This window comes from Archocentrus centrarchus, chromosome 7 (genome assembly GCF_007364275.1).
Source record: "Archocentrus centrarchus isolate MPI-CPG fArcCen1 chromosome 7, fArcCen1, whole genome shotgun sequence".
NCBI lineage: Eukaryota > Metazoa > Chordata > Actinopteri > Cichliformes > Cichlidae > Archocentrus > Archocentrus centrarchus.
Window position 1 is genome coordinate 9,847,312 of NC_044352.1, and position 14,126 is coordinate 9,861,437.

Below are 14,126 nucleotides of genomic sequence, written 5' to 3' on the forward strand. Positions count from 1 at the left end.
TTTATTGCTTCATTACACATCGAATCAAATCAGTCTCACAAGAAGACAGTCTAAGGATTAATGATGTGTTTGCAACCAGGCATGTTCCAGTTTAGTCATTTTTGTTTTCGATTTAGTTTAGTTTGCAGTGAGGTTTTGTTTATTGCTAAAAGAATGTTTAGTATTTTTTTTTTTTATTTGCTTTTGTTTTCGTGTTAGTTTTAGTTTTTATTCTGATATGGATGGTATTTGTCAGACTGACAATTAAGAAGGTCAGAACAATAAAATAAGTATACAAACAAAGCAAATTTGATCAAATTCGACTAAAACTATTGTTTTATTTTTGGTTGTTTTGCACTTACACACCATGTTTTTACTCATTACTTATGCAAAAACCTCTAAATCTGTCTGACATATTTTCTTTTAAATAAACTTAAAAAAAAAAAAAATCAGACTCCCAACTTCAGGTTCAGTAACTTCATTTTAATTTCAGTGAAAAAGTTATTAGTAGATGATACATAACCTAAGTCAGCACAACTTAATGTCCATGTGCACTTTTTATGCCAAAGCTTCAAGGTCCACCTGTGTGGACAAGACAATGGCCAAAAATTACTAAAGATCCACCTGGAAATATTACAAAAGAAGAAAGCAGAATGAAGCATGAGACAAACTGATCAGCAATATGACACCATGCTAAACAATGCTAAACAATAATAGAAGAAACACAATAATGACACCATGCACTGTGCTCAGAATAAATAAAAATAAATATGAAATGAATATAAAATAATATGAAGCATTTAAAAAAATAAAGAAAAAAATTACTCGATTGTACTGTTGTCATGTCAGGCAAAAAACATCACAATAACTTGACCTGTTTGTCACATGATCTGATTTGTGTCTTCTGATTGGTGGTGCTGCGGACACATCGGCTTTTGCAGCATTCAGAATTCTTTGCACGCTGAGAGCTTGATATCGTTTTCTTAGTTTTGACAGATGGAGGTGGAGTTTAGAGGCTTTTGCATCGAAAGTCTTCAAATACAGTTTTAGCTTTTACTTAGTACTTTTACTCAACTATAATAACCTCACTTTCAGCCACATAAGATTCTTTCAATAATATTTATTGTCTGTTTGTTTTTTTTTGTATGCAAACAAACAGACAACAAAGGTGGCAAATGTATGGATATGAATATTATCAACCTAACAGTAATAATAACAATTATGACACAAAATATGTGTATTAGTACTCTTAATAAGTGTCTCTGTAGTGAAGTGGTTCACATTTGCCTAACAAGTGAAAGATCCCTGGTTTAATCCCAGGAGGTGAAGCAGAGAATATTTACAAATTTTAGCGATGAGATGAGTTTGCATATCCAAACAATCCTATTTACTCTGTTTAAAAAACACTTTCTGTGCATTTCTGACTTGAAAAGAAACCAACAGAATAGAAAAAGTAGACTTGCAAATATGCCAACACAACCAGAAATATTGTCCTGGATTATAGGAATGACTCAATTTCCATTCCTCCTGTTGTCATCGCCTCCCCCTCCCCCTTTATCCTCTCTTCTTCCACTCTACCTCTGCTGCTTTCCCGAACCTCCTCCCCTGCCTTCCCTTTCCTCTTTTGTTTGACTCTCACACCCCTCTCTCTCTCTACCCTGCACCCCCACCATTTTTTCTGCTCTACATCCCTTCTCTCCCCTCCCCCTCTCTCTTTCTGTCAGATGTTTGTGCGTCTGTTCGTGGATGAGAATCTGGACCGCATGGTGCCCATCTCCAAACAGCCCAAGGAGAAGATCCAGGCCATCATTGAGTCCTGTAGCCGCCAGTTCCCAGAATTCCAGGAGCGCTCCCGCAAGCGCATCCGCACCTACCTCAAATCCTGTCGCCGCATGAAAAAAGGCGGTTTTGAGGTACAAAGTGCTCCAAGATTAAGTGTTTTCTGCACAAATCATAACTACTCACAATCATAATGAATATCGCTCACTGACCCTGCTGCCAGATACGACCAACACCTCCCCACCTCACCTCTGCCATGGCCGAGAACATCCTCGCAGCCGCCTGCGAGAGCGAAACCCGAAATGCTGCCAAGAGGATGCGGCTCGATGTCTACCAATCGACGGTAAATGTCTTGGCAGTTGGTATTTGTGAATCTGCCCAGCAGGGATTTGGGAATGTGCTTGGCTGGCCATGCATCATTAACAGCAGACTGCACAGCACACAATCCAATGTTCTGCCTAAACTGAAAATATTTAATTTCTTGTAGGATGAGCCAGCCTCTATTGACAAACCCATCTTGAGGGACCCGGCCCCTGTGGCTCCTTCAGGGTTTTCCATTTCCAGTGCAGCTTTTGCCCAAGACCAGCTCTACACCAACGGAGGCCTCAACTACAACCTGCGGGGATATGGGACGGTCGGCAGCAACCAGCAGAACTCTGGTGCTGCACAAACCAATGGTGAGAAAAGAAAAGGATCTTTAACCTACAGCTTCTGTATTTAAAAAACTGATTTAGCAAACTGCATATAAAAGAGCTGAACATTGAACTTAATTCAGAAGTGGCTGTATTCTTTGTAATGGCCAGCAGGGGGTATCACCTCTGTCTATCTTTTATATGTGGCCTAAAGCTGATCCACTCAATTAAAAACACTTTATTTTTGCAAAATTTGTGCACCACAATGCAGCTGAACTGAATGGACATTTCTTAGCTTGCCTGGAGCCCACACAGCTGACAGAAATAAATTAAAAGCCACAACGTAATGTGTAATTAATGTCTTCTTTTTTGTTTAAACCAAAATTGCAATAATATAGTATTTACCAAAATATGCATGTAGGGAAAATGAAACAAGAAGTTTAGAGGATAAGATGAGAACCATCCAGAGTGATAAGTAAGCTAAACTGGGCATCTTTTGGATAGCTATCTGCAGTCTGTGATTAATGGATTTAATGGTATAATGAGTTCTGGAGCTTGCCGGGATAGTTTTTTCTTTATAGGTTGATACTTATGAAACATTTCTAACATTTGTGCTTTATTTTGGTACTTTGTGAAAGCCTGGTTTATGGCCTCTTTTAATAGTTACCACTGTGCCTGAAATAAACAAGCATGACTTGGCACAATTAGCATTTACACAATCTGAGACCTCGTAAGCTGGTTTAATGACAGTGCCTCTCACCGGGAGCTTCTAGTGTAGCCAGAGGAGATCCAGATGAAGACTTCCTGTTCCAGTCACTGATTATTGTTTATGGATGCAGATACATTTAAAAAAGCTAATAAATGGTTTAAACTGTGCTCAGACAATAACCAGAGGTTTGGAGATTGCATTTCAGACAATACATTCCTGTTTTCTTCTCCACATGGGCTGTTGATTGGGCTTAATTGGTCAACAAAACTCAGACTGCACCTGTTCTATCTGGGACAGTTAGAGATTATCTTATATGACACTCTGTGTCTTGTTTGTTTCAACACACGCAGAGAATTTTAAAATAACCTAAGTAAGAGTGATTCCCCTTGTAACTGTGTCGGACTGGCATTGTGGTCCCTTGAGATGCACCGCAGCAGAAAACAAGCATGCTTTTTCTTCAGCGTCACATCCGTGTGTTGCCCCCCCCACCCCCCCATCATTGCCATGAATATGTAAACATAACATGTTTCCATAATTTCTCTGTAATTGCATTTTAAATACAATAAGAGTGGTTCCCACCCTCGTTCCCTAAAGCTCACTTCTTGTTCCCTGAGACGCACAATTACAAATTGTACATAATGTTAGTGCAAAAACTTCTACAGTAGATTTTTTTAGTGCAGGCTATAATCTCAAGTATTTCCCATTTGAAACCATGGAATGTGTTGTCAGCAGTTCTCATGTTACATCTTCATCTTTTCCTTCATTCATCCTTATCTTTAACTGAGATTTCTTTTTCACGCTTCCATCTTACTTTCAACCAACCCTCCAAACTAAACGTCTATATCTGGGGGAGGACGGACTCTTTACATATTCAAATCATTGCAGGCTTCTTGTCGCCCACAGCTTTCATTGTACTTTGCTTCAACTTCTTTACACTTAAACTGCCAATTGAACAGTTTTCAGTTTTAAAGCATTTTAGCATTAATCTAAATTTCCTCCCAAAATGGCATCTTTTCAGTACCGCAAACACCATAAAATCACATCCATCAGTGCCAGTTTCTCTGTGTGGTTACATAGCAAGGATACTTCAACATGCAGACTGGAGGAGCTGGGGATCAAACCACTTACCTTCCGATTAGCAGACGACCTGCTCTACCACCTGAGCCCTAGTGCACAGCTTATTTAAAACTGTGATAATTACAGATTCCTTTGGACTGTGAATCATGCAGAGCCTCTTTAGTGCAGTCTAATAGTAAAAACACTGTGCTGGAAATGAACATAGATCCACTGAAATGTATTTGCAGTATTGTCTGAGTTCCTTAAATCATCCTGTTCGCCTCCACAGGTCCCACAGATCTGAGTATGAAATCTGTTGGCCCAAACTCCTCCTCCTCCAGCTCCAACAGTCATGGTCAGGGAGGTGGCGGTGGCGGCGCTTCGGCTCAGCTCAGCCCTCCGGAGGTGACGGCGGTGAGGCAGCTCATCGCAGGGTACCGGGAGTCCGCGGCCTTCCTGCTTCGTTCAGCAGACGAGCTGGAAAACCTGATCCTGCAGCAGAACTGAGTCCGAGCCACAGCGTGCCAACTCCCTCCCCCCCACCTTGGCCTGTCCGTGTCTGGGCAGACTCTCACATACAAAGACACAGTTGTACACGAGTGATACTGCAGCGCACAGTGGGTCCTGTAGGTATGATATTTATTCCCACATGTTTATGTATTTGGGCGGGCCAGAACATATCACAGGCTGAAAGATGTTTATTTATGCATTTGGTTCACTTTGACCTTATAGTGCCCTGTTATCTGTAGCCATTCATCCCATTCAATTCATCTTACCACCTCAACCTCCATTTGTCTCAGGAAGCGATGATCTATGTGAAAAAAAAAAAAATGGTGCACAGACTGAGGTGTCGAATTAGCTTAACCACCGTAACGCCAAGTCAGCTCATTTGTGCAGATGTTTGGACAAATGAATAGTTGCCTAGCAGTGAATTAGCATCATTATTTCTTTCTATTTGTGTGTAAAATATGCTGTACAGTGGCATGATTTGATTGGGTCATCTGAATCGAGTTGTTTCTAAATGATAGCCGGATAACTAAAAGTCCACAGATGAATCGCTGCTAAAAGATGTGGCGGCCTGCCACTTGACCTTTTAACCTCAACAGCTACTGTTGGATATGCTGACTTTCATACATATATACTCCAAAAAAATCAAATAATAATTAAAAAAAAAAAAACGTAGAGCACGAAAAATGACAACAGTGACAGTGTTTGACAGTTTTCACCTGTAAAGTTTGACCAAAACAAGCAGACCCATCAATGTGTGGTCAAAATTATACCTCTGTTCTGCTCTGTCGGAGTGATTTTCAGACTACAAGACAAAGACTCATTACCCGGCGCACCTTTGTTTTCACTTATCCTAGTATGAATATTTATGTCATGGGCTGTTTCTCATTACTCAAAGGGAAGGAGGCTTTTCGGAAGCCTGGGTATGCAAATTGAGGTCACAGACTCCTGTCAGGGAGAAAAAGGAGATTAATTTATTGTTTAGACTCATGGTTTTATAAACAGAAAAGTAGAAAAAGGTGCAATATTGAAGATAATCAGTAACGGTTACTGAAATGACTTGATGAGGCATTTTAAGAGGGTTAACCAACCTCCCCTCTTGCTGTAACTGTCAAGTTGTAAAAAGTAATGCTATCCCATGCAGCATTGTAGCCAATTTCAATGTTGTTGTTTGTTGTGATTACTGATCTTTATCGCTAACCTCATAACTGAGGCACTTTCGTGTACCGGGATCAGTGAGTGACAAAAAAGGAAAAGGGGACCTGGCAGAAAAATGAAACTTTATGTTGCACGTCTTTTTCAGGGGAGGGGTTTTGTCTTGTGGAGTACGTGTTCAGTGACTATTCTTAAGGTTAAAATGGGCACATAGAGCTCACATGCATCCATTAGTGACTGTGGTGGAGGCAGCGTGAGCGGAAGGGATGTTCAGACAAAAGGGAACTCCTTCGTCCGTCTGCGCGTCCGTCTGAATCGTCCCCTCTGACCCTGCATCACAGTCTCCACTTTCTTCATTAAAAACACATCTGAAAACACACAGTTTGAAAAGAAGCAAGAGACAATCTTTGAAAAAGATGTAATCACATCACAGTTTACTCTCCAAGCTCTCTGCTATGGTTGTGTGTGTGTGCGCGTGTGCGTGCGTGTGTGTGTGGACTGAGGACACAAACGAGTACTCAAAGCCGATCAAGAGCACAGCCTCACAACTTTTAATGGTGAGTCACTCAGCACAAAGACAGTTGTGTGTGTGTGTTTGTGTTTGTGTGCGTGCGCGCATGTGTTTCTTTTAATCTTTTCCGTTGATGTGTTGACAGTGTGTTGATTTTCTGTTTGTGTATAAGTGGAGTGACCCAGTTTGTAAACAGCATCAATCTGTGAAGATTTCATTCAGTAGGCTGAAACATTCCAGACAAAGACTCTTCGAGCAGCCGAGAGCGGCTCGCACCTTACTGATTTGTCAAAGTTTAGAGAGCTATATTTCTGTATGTATCACAAATCCTATCAAATGTATCATTAATCAGTCTCTTCAGGGTCATTCATCACTTTCTCATCACCTCCAGGCCTGGCTAGAGTTGGACCTGCGTTTTATCACCATGTCATGATTGGGCTGCATTTACATTTGCATTAACATTTAAATTCTATTATCTATTGCAAGTTTGGAAGCACTTTATAGCTCAGGATTAAGGTAACACAGTGATTTGAGTGTGTTTTTACCTCATTTGAATAATCAGCTTAAGTTCTGAGAAATTATTATAACAATTTGACATAACTCAATTAGAAGTAGTTTCCATCAAGGGAAAGAATCAAACAAAAACAGCAAACGGCTCCTTTATTGGAGTTCAAAGTCATCAGTGTGTTTGGTCCATTTGAGCGGTGTTTCATAATGGAGGAGAGAAGCAGGGCTCATTGTGAAAAGCCTGAATTTCCCTAACTAACTGAACCTGGTTGTATCTAATCCCTAAATTCAATATCTCTCTATCAGTTTTCTTTCACTTATCCAGTTCAGGGTCATTGGGGGGCCCTGGAGCCTGTCTGAAGTGTCGTAGCCACCTACAGCCAGTTAAACTAATATGCACGTCTGTAGGATGAAGAACATGTAAACTCCACATAGAAAGGCACTAGTCAGCTGCTGGATTTAAACCCAGGACGTATGTTTGTGTAGGTTCTCAGTCAGTAAACCCAGGACCTTCTTGCTGTGACGTAACAGTGCTAACCACTGTGCTTCCCCTAGTAAAGTCTTGGTGAAGTCCAACTTCAGTTTGATTACTTCATAGCAAAGAAAATGAAAGTGTAGCAGCAGTGTTGGTGGCCAAATAGCAACACCCATGAAATATATAATGGAGATTTTAAAGAAATACTGTAGTAAAGTAAAACAAAACTTCCAATAGCATGCAGCAACATTCTAATAAACCTGCTAATATACTGGTTAGATTGGCTGGCATGGGCAGAACTGTTTGGGAGGGCCAGACACTTTTTGACTAAGTGGCAAAAATGGAGCCAATGTGGAAATGCCAAAAAACTGCAGTTCCTCTAGTGGCCACTTGAGGCTGATCCAAAGGTGAGTCAGTCCCCATAGATTTCCACATTAAAATACCCAACTTTACAGCTTTAAAAAGCATATTTTCACCCTGTTATAAAAATTGTTTTGGTGTTATGGAGGGGCAATTTAAAGAGTGGGTGAATTTTTTAATAACTCCTCCATTTGGATACTGGTAAGGCTCAAAGTTAGGGGTGTACCTCCTTGGATTGTGGCAGGTGTTTATGGCAGTTTATGGCTGCAGCTTGTGTCGCAGGGTTGCTTATGTTTACTATCTTAGCACTGACCCTTCTCATCCAATTACAATCACTTCTAGCTCCAACCCCCTCCAACATGGCACTGCCAAAACACTTACACCGAGGCTTCACAATCCAATGGGTGGCTGTGACATCCATCTTTTGTTGCTGAAATAGTCTCTGTTTAACTGGTCATCTTCCTTTATGAAACACCCTTCTGGGCTCAAACAGATGTAATCATAGCTGTACACGGGACCCGAGTCCTCACACACGTCTTCCTCGTCTCCTCCTGCTCGTTTGTTACTGTAGCCATAGCAGATCCTCCACATGTGACGCCTTGTTGAACCTCGTCTCATCTTCACAACCAGACATTTGCTTGCAGATCGGTATTCTGTCTTAAGTCTAGGCTGAGCAACATTTTAGCTGTGCTAGAGTTACTGTGATCAGTGACAACCATTAGTTGTCATGTTGTTGTTTTTGTTTTTTGTTTAGTTTTTTTTTTTTTAATAATGCCCAATGGATTTTTCTCTTTGTATTGACTGGACAATGTAATCTATTGGTGTTGATTAAAATGCCCTGGTAGCTTGTGGATTGCTAAAGTGGTCTGATAAATGTACTGTATAGCTGTACAAAGAGTGATAAAAGATGTTTTAAACCTTTCTTTTTTCTGTGGGTACAGCGCTGTTTAAAAAAAAAAATCTAAGTGGTTTAGCCCTTGCCTGTTTTAACTTATCATTTGGTGGTGGTCTGTATTTCTTCTATTGTTATTTATATTATTTCAATTGTTGCCTCTCCTGCACGGATAAGTGACTGTAGCTCTGTGCAGGGGGTTGTACTGTAAACCTGTGTGAAGCTTTGTATTTTTCCCCTCTGGTTTTGGACTCAGTGAAAGTGTGATGTTTACATGTACAGTTTTTCAGAATACTTTGCTTTTGTTTGTTTTTCGCGTTTTATTCTGACATATTTTTTCCTCTCACGCTGATTCCCCCCCTAATCTCTGTACATTTGCGCAGATATTTTCCTTTTGTTGTTTCATTGCATCAAGTGCAGATGTGACCTCTTTGACTACCTGGTCACATGGTCAGAGTGTGCCGTGACAACTGGCTACGGTCGGCTCGGCGTTGTGGTGGCTTCCAGCATTATAAAAGTTAATATTAAGCAAACGGGAGCTTCACAACTTCTCAAAGTGGACCGGTAAAGTTTAATTAATGATTTTAATCAGCTGTTTTAAAATACTATTGTGGCCTAAATGGAGAACAATGGAGCGTAGGTACATTTATTTTACTACATGAAGTGTTCATAATCTTTTAATATATCCCGGCCGTGTTGTCAGGGAAAACTCTTTGTCCTTAACCCGACTGGTGTCCTGAAAGGTACACTTTGACCTGTTGTAATATCTCCTCGGTAACATAAAAGCCATTCCCCTCTCCTGGCCTTTTAAGGGGAACCCATAAACCTCAGGTAATACTGAATCTCCAAGTTTAGTTTTTATCCACTGATTTCCTCTGAAATGAGATTTGAGTCTCTAACGAAAACCATTAACATTTATATGAGATGTCTATTGTTTTGTACATTTATCATTGTGATTTAAAAGTGGAGCTTTTTCCAGTACCTGTGACTTAATTTTTTGGAGTGTTTATAGGTATGGATATTTATTATTATATGTGAAACTACAAAAAGACAAAAGAAAAAGGTTGAACCTGTTTCATTTGTATGTTTCATGCAAAAATGTCCAGGTGAGATTCTCTCTGCCTCTTACATATCACTAATGAGGGACCTGTGTTTGTTTGGAAATAGCGCTTTTTCAGTGTTGCATCAACGCTATGAAGAAAAAAAAAACACCAGTGGTTTACCAACAGAGAGTTGCAAGGCTCTCTCCTCTTCTCCTGAGATGTCAGTAATTGAATAAAACAGTGCGATGAGCTATCAAACTGAGGCCCGGCTTATGGTGTTTTCCTTTTTTTTTTTTTTTTTTTCTCTTTGAATTCTGCAAACATCGAAAATGAAAACCCACAGCTGCTCCAACACTTACTCAATTTATTATGAATTTAGTTTACTGTGCACAAGAGGGCAGTAGAACCTAAGAAAGCAGATAGAAAAGTGATTCTGCAGCTAAAGTACTGACAGGGACAAGAAGGAGAGCATATTTCTCCCATACAGGCTTCTGTTCATTGGCTCCGTGTTAAATCCAGAATTGAATTTAAAATCATTCTTCTCACATGCAAAGTTTTGAATAATTACCCCCCATCTTATCTTAAATACCCTGTTGGACCATATTACTCCAATAGAGCATTTCACACTCAGACTGCTGACTTACTCGTAGTTCTAAGGATACTAAAGAGTAGAAAGCCTTAAGCTTTCGGGCCCCTCTTCAGTTCGGATTCAGGTTGGACACACTCTATTTTTAAGATTAGGCTTAAAATTTTCCTTTTTTGATAAAGCTTATAGTTGGGGCTGGATCAGGTGGTCCTGAACCCTCCCTTAGTTATGCTGCAAAAGGCCAAGGCTGCTGGGGGGGGGGTTCCCATGATGCATTAAGTTTCTTTATCCCAGATGTCAAAAAATTGTATTTTTATATATATATATATGTATATAGACGGGTACACCGCATCACAAAAAGGCCCCTATCTGAGGATCTGAGAACCTGGTTTGGAGAATAGGGGTGGAGCGGTTCCAGAATGTAGATGGGGGCCTTACCTCTTAAGGCCATAAAAATTTGAATCATGACTTTAAATTGAACTCTAAACCTGTCAGGAAGCCAGCGCAAGCACTTTAAAAATGGGATAATATGTGAAGATTTATGAAAATGAGTTAAAAGCCTTACAGCAGCATTTTGGACAGACTGAAGATGATTAATAGATGCTTTACTTAACAAAAGAGTGCATTACAATAACACAAGCAAGAAGGCATCTCCAGTTCACTTTTAGAGACAACGGTCTCAGTAAGGTGACAAAAGAGAGAAGCAGAATTAAATAGAAAATACAACCAGAATGTCAAAGCAGCTCGTCCTGCTGACAATATGCAGGATGCCAGCCAACTTTATTAGGAGCAAAAATGTTAGCGAAAGGCGCTTCCTAAGACCTGGCAGAGGAGCAAGGAAAAATCAGGAAAGTAAACTAAACTAAACTAGGGGACAAGTGCACGTGATCAGCACAGGTGAGGACAACAAGGCATGAATGAATGAATGAATGAATACCTTTATTAGTCCCACAATGGGAAAATTACAGTTAACAGAACACCCATCCAAGGCAGGGAGAGAAACTCAAAATCAAGGTACAAGAGAAACCTGACTGTTGAAATAAAACAGAAAACAATCAACGAACCCAACACTGAAACGTGAAAAACAAATACTAAAAACAGGAATGAACTCATTCAGGGGAGAACACAGGAAACAAAAAAGCATGAGCTGAAACTTTTTACATTTTATGAAAAAGACTGCAAATCAGAAAACAGTGAAAGTATATTAACAAGGTAACACTGGGATATTATCTGTGTCATACATGTAAACTACTCACTGCTGGAAAAACTCAGTTTGGAGTGAGTGCTGCATGGGTTGAGCATGAATGTTGCAATAATGCTACTGTCATCACATGACAGTTTATTGACATACTGACTCAGCTGTTCTAGGGAGTAATGTAAAAAAGTACACTGACTCAGAACAAGTAAATACTCCCACAAAACAAATCACAAGTGTTTCACTATTCTCTAATTTACATCTTTCTACATATTTCAGACACAGTTGTTCATATTTACACATTTTAACTGGGTAAAGTGGTCAAATGATGCTGTAAAAAGAATGATTTAACAGTAGAAAGCCGATATTTTGGATGTGCTTGGAATTAAACTCATCAGCCACTTCATTAGTTACATCTCACAGGGTTGGACCCCTTTTCCTTTCAGAACTGCTCTAATTCTTCATACCACAGATTCAACAAGGTGCTGGAAACATTCCTCAGAGATTTTGGTCCATTTTAACATGATAGTATCACACAGTTAACCATAACCATGATGTGACTCTCCTGTTCCACCATATCCCGAAGGTGCTCTACTGGGTTGAGATCTGGTGACTGTGGGGGCCATTTTGAGTGCATATTCAAGAAACCAGTTTGAGATGATGACATGGTGTGTTATCCTGCTGGAAGCAGCCATCAGAAGCCGGGTACACCATGATTATAAAGGGATGGACACTGTCAGCAAAATACTCAGGTAGGCTACGGGTTTCAAATGATGCTCAGCTGGTACTAAGAGATCTAAAATTTGCCAAGAAAATATCCCCCACACCATTACACCACCAGCAGCAGCCTGAATCAGGATGGATCCATGCATTCCTGTTGTTTTACACCAATTTCTGACCCTACATACCTGAGTTATAAGACCAGGCAAAGTTTTCCCAATCTTACTGTTGCCTTCCCATCAGCTTGAAGCAGTCTGGTCATTCTCCTGTGACCTCTGGCATCAACTCTGTATTTTCACTCAGAGAACTGCTGGATATTTTCTCTTATTCACACCATGCTCTCTAAATCCTAGCGATGGCTGTTTGGGAAAATCCCAGCAGATCTGCAGTTTCTGAAATACTCAGACCAACTAATCTGGCACAGAAAACCATGCCATGTTCAGTTGCTTAAATCCCCTTTCTTCCTTGAGTTGCTGCCACGTGATTGGTTGATTGGATGTTTTTGTTAATGAGCAGTTGAACTGGTGTATCTAATGAAGTGGCCAGTGAGTATTTTCTTTAAACGTTGAAAGTAAAATGGTGATCCTTGTGTCTGTAGCAGTGAAAGTGAAGATCATTTGAACCATTTCAAATGATCTCAAGGGAAACACAAATAATAGCATCACCTGAGTCTTATATGCTTAAACGTGGCTAATCAAAAGTTAAAGTACACATTAGGATGCAAGCTAACAGGTTCTTTAGCTTCTCAGCCATCTGCAACATTTTATTGCTGATGATGGCTGATATGCAGCTGCTGTGATTCAGGGAACCTATCGGTGATGGTGTTAAATAAATGTGGTGAAGTAAACTATGAAGTGGAAATAGTCTAACAAAGGTCAGGTAGTTCAGAGTTCAACTCCTACCTGGTTAAATATATAATCACTGCTTTAGATAGTGAAAAGAGGCCATATGAGCTGCAGACTACCATTTGTCAATTTATACATATAAAAATCAATTTCATCACCAACTTTTTTATATTAGAATTATTTCCAAGCATTTCATTAAAAAAAAAATAGAATTAAATATAAACTTCAGTCAGACATTATTAGATACTACTGCAAAGACTTTGAGGTCATAGTCTTTCAAAATGTGTTTTTCTGAGCATTGCCACAAATCAAAACAGATTTTTCTGTTTACTAAATTTGATCCTGAGAACACAAACAAAAAACACAAATAAACAGCTGCGGCCTGTGGAGAAAATCGATCGTGATGGGATTTCAGCATGAAATGTCCCTCGGGGACGCATGAACCCATTTTCTCAGCTCATGCTGCCAGTCAAACACAGACAGAAAAAAAAAAAAACGGAGACTCTGCAAACAGTATAAATCCATGTACCTGAAAAGACAAACATAGCTAATTCCTGTTATTCCTGTTATCTTATCAAAGCAGTATAAAGTTGTACATTCAGCGGGAGTCAGAAGCTGAACTTTTTGGAAGCATCGATTTTTGAACCCGATACCTTTGCCCCAGTTTCCCAATTTATATTTAGGGTGGCTGATCTGCATGAGTGCTCTGCATGGCCATGCCGGTGTTTTTCACTGCCCATTGAAAAGTAGCATTCAAATAAGATTGTGAGTTCCTAAACTTTTTCACCCTGCATCATACAGAGAAAAGAAATTCAGTTTCTCTAATAACAACATAACATAACAACATAGCCCAAAGAACAAAACAAAACAGTGTACTGGTGCAATTAAATCCTTACAGATAGGAGCATCTTCAGGATTTTTAAATGTGGAACCATGAACCAGTCAGGCCTTCCCAAATCAGAAAATTTTAAGTGTCCCATGCATTCTTTGGTGCAGATATTTTGGTGTCTGTTGAAACAAGCCAACTTTCTTCTGATTGGCTGCCCTCACAAACAGAAGGGTTAAACAGCAGGTGGGTAAAGCTCATAGTCAGAGAGGTGTGCCTGAGATACTCCTGATTGTCAGCACCTGGGTTACCAGACGCTCAAAACAAGAGTCAATAGCAGAAGAAGCTG

General features: G+C 39.9%; 1 protein-coding gene across 1 annotated transcript in view; it reads left to right on the forward strand.

Moving 5' to 3' along the window:
- Positions 1-9,867, forward strand: part of nol4la (nucleolar protein 4-like a) — a 34,112-nt gene extending 24,245 nt beyond the window's left edge. Inside the window, exons 8-11 of the mRNA XM_030733548.1 lie at positions 1,704-1,892; positions 1,982-2,101; positions 2,246-2,435; positions 4,445-9,867. Coding sequence (XP_030589408.1) covers positions 1,704-1,892; positions 1,982-2,101; positions 2,246-2,435; positions 4,445-4,662 — 717 coding nt within the window. The 3' untranslated portion in view covers positions 4,663-9,867. The remainder of the gene's footprint in view (positions 1-1,703; positions 1,893-1,981; positions 2,102-2,245; positions 2,436-4,444) is intronic.
- Positions 9,868-14,126: the final 4,259 nt, after the last annotated feature.